Source organism: Anser brachyrhynchus, assembly GCF_964034855.1.
Source record: "Anser brachyrhynchus genome assembly, chromosome: 9".
NCBI classification, from domain to species: Eukaryota; Metazoa; Chordata; class Aves; order Anseriformes; family Anatidae; genus Anser; species Anser brachyrhynchus.
The window spans coordinates 26,821,750-26,837,245 of record NC_137703.1 but is presented as its reverse complement, the minus strand read 5'-3'; the positions used below and the strand labels follow the sequence as shown (position 1 = coordinate 26,837,245).

The window sequence follows — 15,496 nt, the reverse complement described above, 5'->3', positions numbered from 1 at the left end:
TGCACAACTGTGTGTATGTTCACAGATTTAGCATGACAGGGACTGGAAGCCACTGCCAGTAAGTACTACTCAGGCCTTTGCAGTCCCTGAATCCAACTACTGCAGTTTGCTCTTTTATTCCCAGATATGTTATTGGTTGTATTACGTGGGGCTCCTGACATGTGGGACACATTTATTCTATCCAAATGTTTCTTTGTACATGTGTGATGTGATTATACAATTACACTGAGTATCAATGTATCTGGCAGATATTGCTGGGGTAACAGGCACAACTCTGTTGCTCTCTTCCATGGTAAAATCTGCTGGATGGAACTGGTGGGAAGGAGACCTCTGTAAGGTGATGCTTACAGGGGTTTGTCCTCAAGTGGTGTTTCAGTTCTCCTAAAGCTGAGCTGAAGAAACTGAAGCCAAATCTCAATGCCCACATCAAACCCTTGCTACTTAGAGTTCCAAAATGCCCCTGGATGTCTGAGTCACTGCCTGCAACCAGTTGTTCCCTTTATTACCTTCCAGCATCCTGTTGTTTTAGGAAAGGGATAGGGAAAGTAGGTGATCACTGTACTTTTACTGGAATAAATTCATAGAATCCTAGAATGGCTCGGGTTGGAAGGGACCTTAAAGCCCATCTAGCTCCAATCCCCTGCCAGGGATGCCACCCGCCAGGTCAGGTTGCCTAGGGCCCCATCCAACCTGGCCTTGAACACCTCCAGGAATGGGGCATCCACAGCTTCTCTGGGCAACCTGTGCCAGTGCCTCACCACCGTAATAAATCAGGGAAAAAATAAATAAAACATGCTTTTATTTTTATTTTTTTTAAAGATATGTATAAATTGATTTTGGTTCTGCATATCTTTGTTGAGTTTGGTCCACCTCTGGAGAGTACTCACATGAGAGAAGATGTAATTTCATGTAATTTTAGGAGAATCTCCTCATTACTAGGAGTTTTGTGTCTGGAATCTCAGTAACAGAATTTTAATATGATGAGCTGAAACATGTACTTGTTATAGAAATGTGGTTTACAAGAACATCCAGTGAATAATAGACTTGATGACTAGAATTCTGTTTTCATTGAACTGTGTAAATAAAAAGCCTTCTTCCTTCCAGAATTGATTGAGGTTCCTGTAATGCAGAAAGGGCTTCAGGGAGCAGGTTTTATTCCACTACTTGTGTTAGATCAAGCAACTATTGTTAAGAAGGTGACTGTGCTGGGCAGTTTGATTTGTATAAAATCAAATAGATACCTCTTCCAATAGTGATGTTTATTAAGATCACTAGAACAATATTGAGAATAAATTGTTTAAAAACTTTAAAGTGTTTCTTCACTGGGACCTCAAAATAACATTGCCTTTAAAACCTCTGATTTTTCGTAATATGTTTGTAATGTTTTGTATCTGAAACTTGCAGGTATTTGTTGTTGTTATTCACATTTTCATAGATTTTTTGTTCTGCAAGAATGAGAAGAAAAAAATTATCTGTTGAAAGCTGTCATTCCATACATGGATCCCCACGGCACGGGACTTCAAGAACCAGGCTTTAGGAAAGCACTGCAGGCTGTGAGATTTGTGGCACACTGCTTCTAGTCATTTTTCTTTTTTATTATGTATTTCTGTTGTATTTTCCCACTGTTGGTTATTTCAGGAAACTGATTGCACTTTTGCACGTAGAATATAGTTGTGCACTTGCTTAACATAGAACAAGTAATTCAGAGGCAGATCTGCCGCTGTACTGGAAACCCCTACATGTCCTGGTAGCAAGCTGATCTGAGCATGCTGAAGATTTGCCTGAAGATGAGAAAAGTTGCAAATGCTTCTTTAGGAACATTTCTCATCAAAAGACACTCCTTCTATCATAATGAGTATTTCAGTCACATCCTGTTTACACATCTAAATGTTTCCCGAGAAAAGAGACCAGGAATTGATCCCAAGTCACTGCATCTATTATTTAGAATTTGTCATTCTCTTTTGTCAATGAACTGCATTTTCAGTGTGTTCTCTTGCTGTCTACCACAACTGAAAGTTACTGGAAAATGTTGAGGAAAGAAAATTTTGAAGAAAGATAAACACTGTGAGTCTCGCTGCCCTGCTCTTGAACCCAGACTTGTATAGCTGTAGGAATAAATGTTAGCAGCTTGTCTTGTAGGAACAGGAACGTATGTCACTGCTGTCATCTGCTCTCTGCATGAGACTGTTGGAGACTATAAGGTTTTTGCTAAGGCTAGAAGGCTCTGCTAAGGCTCTGGTAATATGTATTTGTGTATGTCAGAGAAGAAGCGAGTGTGAGATGGAGAAATGTGTTTTGGGACAAGTGAGAGAGGTCATTAGTAGACTTCTGAGCAGCAGCGGTACTAATATCCACAAGGTCTGCCTGTCCAGGGCTATGGAAATTTACATTATTATTTCTTTTCTAATGAGGTTCTCCTCAAGTAATTAAGATAGTTAATCTCCTTCTAGGAAGCTATACAGTTTAACTTTATTCTTTGTCAGCTTTTATGTTTTAATTGTATCTCCTATAGTCATTGTGGCATACAGCAAAATGGAGGGCGGGGGGGGGGGGGGGGGCTGAAAAATGTGAAGACTCCAAGGAAGTCGATGTTTTGAATCTTGGCATCTTCTCATCACTGGAGAGTTTAATTGGTTTTATTTTGGTAGATAAGCAGTAGATATTTTGATTTACTTCTGTGAATTTAGGAAGCTGAACTGAAGTGAAAGTGTTGACATCACTTCTTAAAGTTTATAAAATATGGTATGTTATGTACTGTTTTTTCTGTGTAGGTGGGGCTTTGCTGGGCTGTTAGTTTAACAACAACTGCTTTGGGGGTTTGGACCGTTGAGTCCAGAGGCAGATATAAGGTGGAATGGGCTTGGAGAGCAGAGACTGCCGTGCAGGTGGCAGCAAGGGCAGGCTGCTGGCCCTGGCTCAGCATTGCAGCAAGCCTGCAGTGGGGCTGTGGCTTGGCAGTGAGCGCAATGCGTCCCACCCTGCGTGGGCAGCTGCTGCTTCTGATCGTGAAGTAATATTTGACGGCAGTATGGGCAGAGGAGAGAAGGAGACTTACACTTTTCTTATTCCCAGAGTAAGTCCTTGCTTGATGAAACTGTCAGGTCACCAGATTAATGCAGAACCCTGGCCCTTCTCCAGGAGCTTTTTCTGCTGTCTGCATCAGAGGGAGGCCGGCTGCCTCAGTGCAGACCTCCTGTCCCCCTCAAACCTTCTCAGGGCTCCCAGGGATCTGAAGGAAGCTGATGTGGCAGAGCCACATCATTTTTTGCTGTCTTAGGAAGTGGAAGAGAGAGAGGTAGGGATCTCTTTCTGAGGTAGGGACCTCCACATCAGCAGCAAGTGCTGGGTGCTGCGCTGCTGGGAAGCCAGACCAGAGCCAGATGAGCCCAGAAGCTGAAGAGGGCTGGGCTGGGCTCCCTGAACTGAGCTCATTCTGCTCTGCAAACCTTTCTCGAGGGTTCATGACATAAAGTTCATCCTGGAAAATCCTAGACAGCAGCATTGAAATATGGTACTGTTCAATGAACACGTGCTCTTACCTCATTTCTGTGGCTGCTGGCAGCTGGCAGCTCTGCGGTGCAGTCTGGCTGTTGGGTGCGAGTGCGGACGGGCTGTGAAGGATGTGGAAAGAAAATGCAGGGAGGCTGCTTTTGTTGCTCAAACAGCCCTGTCCATCTGCATAGGCTGGTACAGGACTGGCAGGCCCAAAACCCAGATACCTGTCTTCCCACGTGAACAAAGTATTTGAGGCCAAGCTGGATGTGAAATTGACCCTGGTTTGCAGGACTCAGTATTTATTTTAATATTAAAGCAGGCAGGAATGAGGTTATTTTTGCTGCAGGATGTGTTTCTTTCCTGTGCTTCCTTCCCTTTCTTTATCTTCCTCGTTTGTCTTTCTTGTTCATGTCAAAGATCTGGTGTTTGTTTAAATGAATGAAACACACTCTTGATAAGGAACCTTTTACTCTGATTCTGTTCCTGCTGCCTTTCACCTGACTGGGGCAGGGAGAGCCAAGACAAAGCATCTTTTACGTGCCCCTCAGAAATGTCAGGCTCTTGTAAAACCATTCCATTTGTGAGGAACCAGTTATTTGGAGTCCTTTATATATCCAAACATGTTGAGGGGAAATCAGCCTTTTCCCCTCAGACTTACAGGATTTACTTTTTAATGGTGTTTCATTGCAGGCAGATATATCATGTAGCTTGGCTTCGCTGTTTAAATCTGTCCCTGTGGATGTTCACCCATTCTGCTTGATTGTGGCAATGTTCTTTCTGGGAACTGGCAGCAAAACACTGTATTTTAAATGCATTTTCTAAATGCTACATGCCATTAAATAAAAGTATTACACAGATCATGCGATTCAAAGCATTTATTTATTTATTTATTTATTACAAAATGCACCACAGGACACAGTGAATGCTGAATATGATCATAATCTTAAAGCCTTTGAAGCTAGACTGCCATTTCCATCAGGGACTGTCATGTCCATTTGAGAATCTCTTTCAATCACCATGCAATAACATGCTATTGGCATAATTTATGTTTCAGGTGATGCGAGGGCAAAATTTGAGCCAAGAAAGTGTTCCTGTAGAAGGGATTATGTTTAAATTCCTTAGTGCTGGAAGCAGTGCTGACAGTGGTGAAGTACATTTTGGAAAGCTTGTGTGATTTATTTTCAATATGTGACACTACGTGTGAACTGAATTGAGTAGTGTTAGCAGGGGAACACCTCTTAGCCATTTGTTTACCCTTTCTTTACTTACTCTTCCTGAGTAAATTCATCTTACCTGAAGCAAACTTTATGTAAAAATGAGGTTCAACGTAGAAACGAGTTAAAATTTGAAAAGAGTGTGTTAAAAATGGAAATAGAGAAATCCCAGCTGTAACACTGGTGACTCCTTCAGAGTATATCAAGTTCTTTAATTGTGCAGTAGAACAGGATCATTTGCAAACCTGCTGTTGACATATTAATGATTTAAGGCTCTTATAGGTCTTAAGAAATATCCCGTTTAATTCTAACTGATGATAAAATTATCAGTTTCTGGAAAAGGCTGTGGTTATGGTAAAGCAAGCTGTTGTTTGCATTGCTTTATCATCCCTGAAAAATGGGCTTGGACTAATGTGCAATTAGTAATTTTAAAATGTCTTTTCTCAAAACAACAAACAAGACTTCCCATTGTGGTAAGCCTGAAAACAGTACGTATTCATAAAAACACATTTATAATTTTGGAATGAGAGGAGAAAAAAAGATTGGTGTTTGAGTTGGCCTCCACCTCTTATTGAACCTAATCATTGTGATTAAAATTTAATGGAGAGTGTGTAGTGTTATCAGTAATAATTATTATGTAAAAAACCTCTCCCCTCCAGCTTAACTGTGGAAAGATGCAGAATTCAATTTTTACGTCTGGAATTTTTCAATTTACCAAAAAACACAGCCATAAGACCATCTTAACATTATTTACCATGTTCTTTGAGCTAAGCAGAAGCACAAAAAGATGGATTTTTTTCTCTGTGCAGATTGCTTGGAGGAAACACTATTTTCTTATTACAAGGGATTTTTGCTGTTTCTGAAAAGAAATATAACCAACAGAAGAGTAAAAGACGGTATTTTTAACACAGAGGAATTAAGCAGCTTCTTTTCTTCCTTATGCAAAAACACCACTTTTTTCCTCCTCAGAGTATTTAAGAGCAAGGATGAGGATTACTGTAGCTGTGGCTGAACACCCCGGTTGTTCCAGGCACTTATCAGTTACCAACCCAACCCTTCCGAATTCCCGTGGGATAAAACTGGGCAGGGCAGAATCACTATTACTGTCATCTCACAGGGGAATTAGGCCACTTAATGCTCAGTAACTTGCTGGAGATCCTCACGAAGCTTTTGACAGAGCAAGAATTCAAGCCCCTACTGTCTGAGGCCCAGAGCAGTGCTATCTGCAAACCACTGTGATCAGCACTTTCTAATCTAGTTGTTATAAGTAAAAGAAAACATTTTATAAAGTAAGATAAGGAGCAGCTAAATTCCAGTCCTCATCAGCTTGATACTCCAAAAAATAGGTGCAAGTCTCTGAGCATGGAACGGTACCTGTTCCACTGTAGAAGCAATCCTTCCTCACACGTCTGCCACTTTTATCAAAATCCAGTTTAATTACCCAATATGGAACTGAAAATGTGTGTATTAGCTACAGAGCCAAAGAGTTGGGAGAGCATGTGGGTGAACACGCAGGAGCTCCCCTCCCATTGCAAGAGCTCTGTGCTCTGAGGCTATAGTGGGGAGAAAAGACACTTCTGTACTTTTTCTCTCTGGCCCTCCACCCCTTGTTGCAGGTAGTGAAGGGCCTACAGACATTGTGGCACTGTATAAAAACATGGGGGAATGCTCTTGGGGCAGAGGATGAGGCTAGTTAGTGTGGCTAACTACCCTCCCATTTGAATGCCAAGATGACCTAGTTGTTTGTTTCTAATTTTGGTTCTTAATGGCCCAAGAACCGTGATAGTTCTTTATATGATTATATATGACTGAAAAGTCTAATTTAGGTGGCTGCTTTCTTTATTTAATTCTTGGCCAGAGCACACTCCCATCCCTATTTCTAAGCCATTATCTCTTAGTGCTCTTGGATAGCCCAGCCAGGCCAGGGTGTGCCTTTGACACTTCTGTTTCATAGCTTTTGGATGTTATCTGTTTTACTGCCTGTATGGAGACTGGGTTGTTTATTCTGACCTTGACTGTTTTTCAAAAAAGTAGAACTGTTTCCTAGGAAACCTTAAAGAATGGTAAGAACATGTTAGTTTGTACATCATTTAGATGACTTCAGCTTGTTTACTGTGATGTTTAGTTTATTGCAGTGGGCTGGAATGGTTTATTAAATGAACTATGTAAATAGGAGGATAGGAGCAACAGACCACCAGGAGGAGTGTAGCATGATTATCAGGTGCTTTTGTGTGTGTGTTTATTGAATAGATCTATATTTTAAAGTTTTTAACACCAACGAGTAGCAGCATTTAGAATGCTTTGATATTTAGAAAATATGAATTCCAGAAGGTGAATGACAGTTTCTTAAAGACTTTCTTAGTGTACATGCAAAGAAAGAATACAAACATGTCTAAATAATATACTTACCTATATCCTCTGTATACCTACATAAGAATATGTAAAAAGCATGCATTGCATGTATTTCATGCAAAAAAATTTATCCAAAGTACAGAGGTGTATTTTGATGTTGTTGCCTTTTATAGCAGTAGCTTGGACTAGCAGGCTTAGAAAGACAATTCTGATCATGATGACTAATGTTCTTAACTTTCTCCTCTGAAACATACTTAAAGGGTCAGGCTCATTCTATGTTTTGCAGTCAGCAATCATTGGATGTTGAAATCATCTAAGGCATGATGTCCACATGTTGAAATATTGCTGAAGTCAAAATATTACACAAAGACAAGCATATCCTTTTAGAAATGTACTGGATGAAATGTGTGTACTTCCTTGCAGGTGAGTAAAGTATGGTATGACTACAGTAAGGGAGTGATGCTATATTTATGAATACATTTAATCATTCAAGTAAATTTTCAGCAGAGACTGGGAAACAGAATGTGTTTCTTCCATGCACAGTTCATATTCAGTTCAGAGTGAGTTTCCTGACCAATTTGCAAGGATGTGGATGCCTGTTGTCTGAAGGAGGAGCTGACGCAGCCTGGCTGGAACAGTGTTGTACCAGTGAAGGAATGCAGAGGTGTTTGAACAACTGACATAAAACATACTACCTCCCTGTTGTGACATGCAGCTCTAAAACACAAATCCCCTTTAAAGCCCGAACTAATTTTAGTGAATTGGTACTACCCTATAAACTTTTACTTGGAAGTGCTAGATAGATGTTATTGGTCGTATTTCAATAAATTATTTATAGGTGTCAGGATCCTGCACATTTTTTCCATGAACTATTATTTCTTTTGCTGTATTTAGGTTTCTAGCATTGAGCACAGGGTTATAACCACAAAAAAAAAATTTACACATTAACGCAATTTGACTGGAAACAATGTCTGGTCTGGTATAATTACATTAAGCCAAAAAAGAGAATCTATGCAGGGAAATATAGACACGTGATATAATAACAGAATCACATAATCGTCTAGGTTGGAAGAGACCTCCAAGATCACCGAGTCCAACCTCTGACCTAACACTAACAAGTCCTCCACGAAACCATATCACTAAGCTCAACATTTAAACATCTTTTAAAGACCTCCAGGGATGGTGACTGAACCACTTCCGTGGGCAGCCTATTCCAATGCCTAAAAACCCTTTCAGTAAAGAAGTTCTTCCTAATATCCAACCTAAACCTCCCCTGGCGCAACTTTAGCCCATTCCCCCTTGTCCTGTCACCAGGCATGTGGGAGAATAGACCAACCCCCACCTCACTACAGCCTCCTTTAAGGTACCTGTGGAGTGTGATAAGGTCGCCCCTGTGAGCCTCCTCTTCTCCAGGCTGAACAATCCCAGCTCCCTCAGCTGCTCCTCGTAAGACTTGTTCTCCAGACTCCTCACCAGCTTCGTTGCCCTTCTCTGGACTCGCTCAAGCACTTTGATATCCTTCTTGTAGCAAGGGGTCCGAAACTGAACACAGTACTCAAGGTGTGGCCTCACCAGAGCTGGGTACGGGGGGACAATCCCTTCCCTAGCCCTGCTGGCCACACTGTTTCTTATGCAAGACAGGATGCTGTTGGCCTTCTTGGCCACCTGTGCACACTGCTGGCTCATCTTCAGCTGACTATCAACCAGTACTCCCAGGTCCTTCTCTGCCAGGCAGCTTTCTAACCACTCATCACCCAGCCTGTAGCTCTGCTTGGGGTTGTTGTGCCCCAGGTGCAGGACCTGGCACTTGGCCTTGCTGAAGTTCATACGTTTGGCCTCAGCCCATTGGTCCAGCCTATCCAGATCCTCCTGCAGAGCCTTCCTACGCTTGAGCAGATCGACACACGCACCTAACTTGGTATTGTCTGCAAACTTGCTGAGGGTGCACTCGATCCCCTCATCCAGATCATCAATAAAGACATTAAAGAGGACTGGCCCTAGTACTGAGCCTTCCCTGGGGGACTCCACTAGTGACTGGCCTCCAACTGGATTTAACTCCATTCAACACAACTCTTTGGGCCCGGCTACCCAGCCAGTTTCTAACCCAACGAAGTGTACACCAGTCCAAGCCAAGAGTAGCCAGTTTCTCGAGGAGAATGCTGTGGGAAATGGTGTCAAAAGCCTTACTGAAGTCATGGCAGACCACATCCACAGCCTTTCCCTCATTCACTAAGCGTGTCACTTTGTCATAGAAGGAGATCAGGTTAGTCAAGCAGGACCTGCCTTTCATAAGCCCATGCTGACTGGGCCTGATTGCCTGGTTGCCCTGCAAGTGCCGCGTGATGACATTCAAGATAATCTGCTCCATGAGCTTCCCTGGCACTGAGGTCAAACTAACAGGCCTATAGTTTCCTGGGTCTACCTTCCAGCCCTTCTTGTAGATGGGCGTCATAGTTGCTAGCCAGCAGTCAACTGGGACCTCCCCTGATAGCCAGGACTGCTGATAAATGATGGAAAGCAGCTTGGCCAGCTCTTCCACCAGTTCTCTCAGTACCCTCGGGTGGATCCCATCTGGCCCCATCGACTTGCATACATCCAAGTGCTGTAGCAGGTCGCCAACCATTTCCTCGTGGATTATGAGGGCCACATTCTGCTCCCCATCCCCTTCCACCAGCTCAGGGTAATGGGTATCCAGAGAACAACGTGTCTTGCCACTAAAGACTGAGGCAAAGAAGGCATTAAGCACCTCAGCCTTTTCCTCATCTCTTGTAACTAAGTTTCCCCCCGCATCCAGTAAAGGATGGAGATTCTCCTTAGTCTTCCTTTTTGTGTTGATGTATTTATAAAAACATTTTCTGTTATCTTTAATGGCAGTAGCCAGATTGAGCTCCAGATGAGCTTTGGCCTTTCTAATTTTGTCCCTGCACAGCCTCGCAACATCCTTATAGTCCTCCTGAGTGGCCCGCCCTCTTTTCCAAAGATCATAAACCCTCTTTTTTCTCCTAAGCTCAAGCCACAACTCTCTGTTCAGCCAGGCCGGTCTTCTTCCATGCTGGCTCGTCTTTGGGCATGTGGGGACAGACTGCTCCTGAGCCATTAATATTTCCTTCTTGAAGAGTGCCCAGCCTTCCTGGACTCCTCTGCCCTTCAGAACCACCTCCCAAGGGACTCTGCCAACCAGTGTCCTGAACAGCTCAAAGTCAGCCCTCGGGAAGTCCAAGATAGCGGTTTTACTTTATCAGTTCACAGAATCAGCAACATTCTTGGTAATTTTCCTTCTATCCAAGCAACATAAAATCAGCACAGTACATTGTTCAGATTTTTTAGAGTCAAAAATATACCACTCTGTTTCTCATAGACTGCATTTTGTTTTCTAGTTTTCCCATTTACTTCTGTATGCCTGGGCAAGGAAAAAGCTAGTTCTAATTTGGACCAAGATGGAAAAAACAGGTCCTAGAAGAGTTGGCTTGTACTTACCTAGAAGTTATAGTTGTAGTGAACTCTCCACAACTGCATGTGGAGTAGTGAGCTGGCAGGAGAAAGCTTTCTGATAGCTTGTTATCAGGTCTCATTTTCATTGCAAGCTTTGTTACTTCTCAGAATCCTGAATTTTAGTCATGATTTTGCTTCCTCTGCAGCAGCTTCCTACCCTTTCTCCATTTATGGAGGCCTTACAGGATTTGTCTGCCCCTGCACATTAATTTGGGACCTCTCCTCCCTGTGTGTTCTGAAGAAAGTAAAAGCATCAAGTTTGTTTGTTTTTAAGAACTGTTAAAAAGAAAAAAGAAAAAGAAAAGGAAGTTTGTAATAATCAGGAAATAAAGAGAAAGAATATGAATTCACAAGCAGGTATTTTAGTGCCTATCTCCTGCATTCCCATTTTATTTTTTTAAAAAAGTCTTTTGGATTTTATTTATTTATTTATTTATTGTTGTAGAACTCCGGTTTCTTAAAATTGCATGAAGATATGTTACTCTAATGCAAGTTTTTTCTCATTTTCTTCTGTATTATTGCTGAGAGAAGAGGGTAAATGAATTCCAAATAGCAATTCAGAGCTGATTAGGTTGAAAATAGGTGCCCAAATACCATCATCAGGTGGTTTTGGATTGCCCCACAAATGTATTAAATTAGGGAAAATGAAAAGAAAGCAGTTTGGGTTGTTTCAGCTGAGTGGCAATGTGCTGCCATAGACAGATCACAGAGATTAAGGAAAATATGAGCAAAATAAGATAACAAAAGTGCTATTCAGCAACTTCTGCCTACTTTTAGTGATATGTGTCTATAGGTTGGAACTGGGGAAATTCATAGCTGTTGTGGTTTAACCCGGCTGGCAGCTAAACACCACACAGCTGCTCGCTCACCCTCCCACCTCCCTCTCTGGGATGGGGGAGAGAAATGGGAAAGTGAAGCCGGTGAGTTGAGATAAAGACAGTTTATTAAGACAGGAATATAATAATAACAATAATAATAATAGTGATAATGATAATAGTATTAATAATAATAATGTGTAAGAAACAAGTGATGCACAATGCAATTGCTCACCACCCGCTGACCGATGCCCAGCCTATCCCCGAGCAGCCCAGCCCCCCACCCCGGCCAGCCACCCCTATATATTGTTTAGCATGACGTCAGATGGTATGGAATACCCCTTTGGCCAGTTTGGGTCAGCTGTCCTGGGTCTGTCCCCTCCCAGCTCCTGCTGCACCCCCAGCCTGCTCGCTGGCAGGACAGAGCGAGAAGCCGAAAAGTCCTTGGCCTGGTGTAAACACTGCTCTGCAACAATTAAAACATCATCATGTTATCAGCGCTCTTCTCATCCTTATCCAAAACATAGCACCCTACCAGCTACTATGAGGGAAAATTAACTCTGTCCTAACTGGAACCAGGACAGATATCCACCCCTTATTCCATACCATTTATGTCATGCTCAGGTTACACTCTTTCCAATACCTTGTAATTAATCACCATTTTCATCTATGATATATAGCAATCATGGTAGTGATGACATACAGTATTATATAATAATTAACATACTACAATTCAACTCATGGGCTATTCTCACCCAGTATCAAATCCCCTTGAGGTACACACCGGACCTCCCCATTCTTTTGCATTACCCACCAAGTGCATCCAGGTCCCTGAGCAAAAGCAATTCCACGAATGGGTTTGCCTTTTCCTGAGGCAGGAGTAGCCCAGACTGTTTTACCCAGCGTGTTTCTTACGTGCACTACAGGAACTTTATCCCCTTCTACAGTGCGTAACAGGTTTGATTGGGCAGGTCCAGCTCGGTTGGCAGATCCCGTGGTATTGACTAACCAGGTGGCCTTTGCCAAATGTGTATCCCAATTTTTGAATGTCCCAGCACCCATTGCTTTCAGTGTAGTCTTCAACAGTCCATTGTATCGTTCAACTTTTCCAGAGGCTGGTGCATGATAGGGGATGTGATACACCCACTCAATACCATGTTCTTTGGCCCAAGTGTCTATAAGGTTGTTTCGGAAATGAGTCCCGTTGTCTGACTCAATTCTCTCTGGGGTGCCATGTCACCATAGGACTTGCTTTTCAAGGCCCAGGATAGTGTTCCGGGCGGTGGCATGGGGCACAGGATATGTTTCCAGCCATCCGGTGGTTGCTTCCACCATTGTAAGTACGTGGCGCTTGCCGTTGTGGGTTTGAGGGAGTGTGATGTAATCAATCTGCCAGGCCTCTCCATATTTATATTTCAGCCATCGTCCTCCATACCAAAGAGGCTTTGACCGTTTGGCTTGCTTGATTGCAGCACATGTTTCACAATCATGAATAACCTGTGCTATAGTGTCCATGGTCAGGTCCACCCCTTGATCACGAGCCCATCTGTAGGTTGCATCTCTACCTTGATGGCCTGAGGTGTCATGGGCCCATCGGGCTATAAATAATTCACCTTTATGTTGCCAGTCCAGGTCCACCTGAGCCACTTCAATCTTAGCAGCCTGATCCACCTGCTGGTTGTTTTGATGTTCTTCAGTAGCCCGATTCTTGGGCACATGAGCATCTACATGGCGTACCTTTACAACCAGGTTCTCTACCCGGGCAGCAATATCTTGCCACAATGCCGCAGCCCAGATGGGCTTGCCCCTGCGCTGCCAGTTGTTCTGCTTCCATTGCTGTAACCACCCCCACAGGGCATTTGCTACCATCCATGAATCAGTATAGAGATAGAGAACTGGACACTTTTCTCGTTCAGCAATATCTAAAGCCAGCTGAATGGCTTTCACTTCTGCAGAATGACTCGATTCACCTTCTCCCTCAGCAGCTTCTGCAACTCGTCGTGTAGGACTCCATACAGCAGCTTTCCATCTCCGATGCTTTCCCACAATACGACAGGACCCGTCAGTGAACAAGGCGTATTTCTTCTCATTTTCTGGTAGCTTGTTGTACAGTGGGGCTTCTTCAGCACGGACCACCTCCTCCTCTGATGATATCCCAAAGTATTTGCCTTCTGGCCAGTCCATAATCACCTCCAAGATTCCTGGGCGACTGGGGTTTCCTATTCGAGCCCGCTGAGTAATCAGTGCAACCCACTTGCTCCATGTAGCATCAGTTGCATGATGTGTAGAGGGGACCCTTCCTTTGAACATCCAGCCTAGTACCAGCAGTCGGGGTGCCAGGAGGAGCTGCGCTTCAGTACCGACCACTTCCGAAGCAGATCAAACTCCTGTCGAACTCTGTCCTAACTGGAACCAGGACAATAGCAAAAAATGAGAGCTTGGCTTAGGTGCAATAGGATGTCTAATAGAAACTCACAGCAAGAATTTAGGACGCTGGCTTACTCATGGAGAATGAACAGACTGTCCTGGGTAGGAGGCTCCACACACCAGAAATGATTATTCTTTTTTCTTTCTGCTATTTTTCTCTTTCACTTGTTGAAATTCCTCCAACACGTAAAATGTTCTATCTCCAAGCTCTCCAAGACTCATTTTGAGCCTTTCTTGGCAGGCTTTTTTTAAAACAGCTGGTGCTCGCAAATGCAGTGGAGTATTTTCTGGTCTGGGACTTGTATTTTTTTCAGCATTCCTGCATCACCTGAAACATAGCTTAGAAAGAAACCAGTTTGCTTTTAGGGAAACTCTTAACTCTGTTTAGGTTAAGTAAAAGTGATATCATGAGACTTAACTAGCCTCACCCAGTGAAAGTCATAAGTTAAAACTGAAATGCTGCTACAGGCAAAACTGAATTTAGTAGAGCAAAATTGGCAGAAACAAATATCAACAGGATTTTATTGAAAACGTTATTTTATTTAAAAAAAAAAAAAGTGGTGAAATTAGTCAGGAATAAAATATGAATAGAAAAAGAACTCACCAAAACATTGCTAGAAAGAATATTTGCTTCAAGAATCATCAGCCACTTGGACACCCAAATTCTAACCTGTGTAATTCTCATGCCTTTAAATTTAAATGCAAAGGTTATATGAATATGAATACAACATATTCCTTTTTCTTAGTGCATAACTCTGGGGAAAAAAAGCTTGAACCACTACTTGATTTATTTCATGCTGTTTTGTGTTGTCTTGGGGATGCCTGTAGTTGCTGATCGGAGCTCACTGATTTTTTTTTTTTCTTTTTGTCCATTTTACATGCTGCTTTAAGGAAAATGTAGGAGGTTCCTGTAGTATTGGTTTTTAAATTTGCCTCATTTTATTAGTTTGCTGGGAAGTACTGGGATTAAAGAGATTACATCATGCTAGATTTGCACTTTAACCCTATGAGGTAAGTGGGTACAGAGAATTGATGTAGCTCAGTTATCTCATCCAAAAGGCAATTCACATGGCAGCTGCAAAATTATTTACAAGTCTAGAGGAATAAACCAGTTTTGCTCAAATACAATGAGAGGAGACAGAGGTGGTAAATGTAGACAAAAATGTTTGAAATGCATAAAAGGTTGTAGGAAGGATTCAGAAGATGATAAAAAAAAAAGAGGGAGTCAACACCATGCACCTGGACAAGGCAGGCTCACTCTTCTAGCCCCATCACTACTTAAGCAGACCAAGGAAAGCTAAAAGTTTTTAAGAGTCATAGGTAGAACATCTCTGATAATTGAATTTGACTACTGAAACTTCTGTCTGGGGGAGCAGAATGCTTAAATTTTGTCTTAAATTATCAGGCACACAAGAGGGACTGTGGTGTACACAAGGTTGGTGAGCCCTGTTGTATAGCAAGGAGAGTCCAAGCTGGTGGAATCGCAGGATGCAATGGCTTTCTTTCGAAAGTGATACAACACTGTGATATGAATGCTTAAAAAGTAGCAGAGAAAATTGATTTGTGTTATTTTTTGAAAGAAGGAATAGAAATTATTGAACACCTAAGGAAGTAGCTGATGTAGCTGTGGAAATGTGGCAGAAGAATAAGTTGCAATAAGCTGAACAAGGTGCATCCATGTGCCTCGCTTTAGGAGAAAAT

At 42.4% G+C, this 15,496-nt stretch overlaps 1 protein-coding gene across 1 annotated transcript; it reads right to left on the bottom strand.

Moving 5' to 3' along the window:
* Window positions 1-3,202: 3,202 nt before the first annotated feature.
* LOC308200188 (uncharacterized protein) lies at window positions 3,203-15,230 on the bottom strand (the record flags this gene model as incomplete). Its single annotated transcript, XM_080605448.1, has 3 exons — window positions 13,871-15,230; window positions 12,804-13,774; window positions 3,203-3,488 (listed from the first exon to the last, which is right to left on the bottom strand). Exons 2-3 carry the CDS (start codon window positions 13,676-13,678, stop codon window positions 3,203-3,205), a joined length of 1,161 nt encoding a protein of 386 aa, XP_080461574.1. The 5' UTR covers window positions 13,679-13,774; window positions 13,871-15,230.
* Window positions 15,231-15,496: the final 266 nt, after the last annotated feature.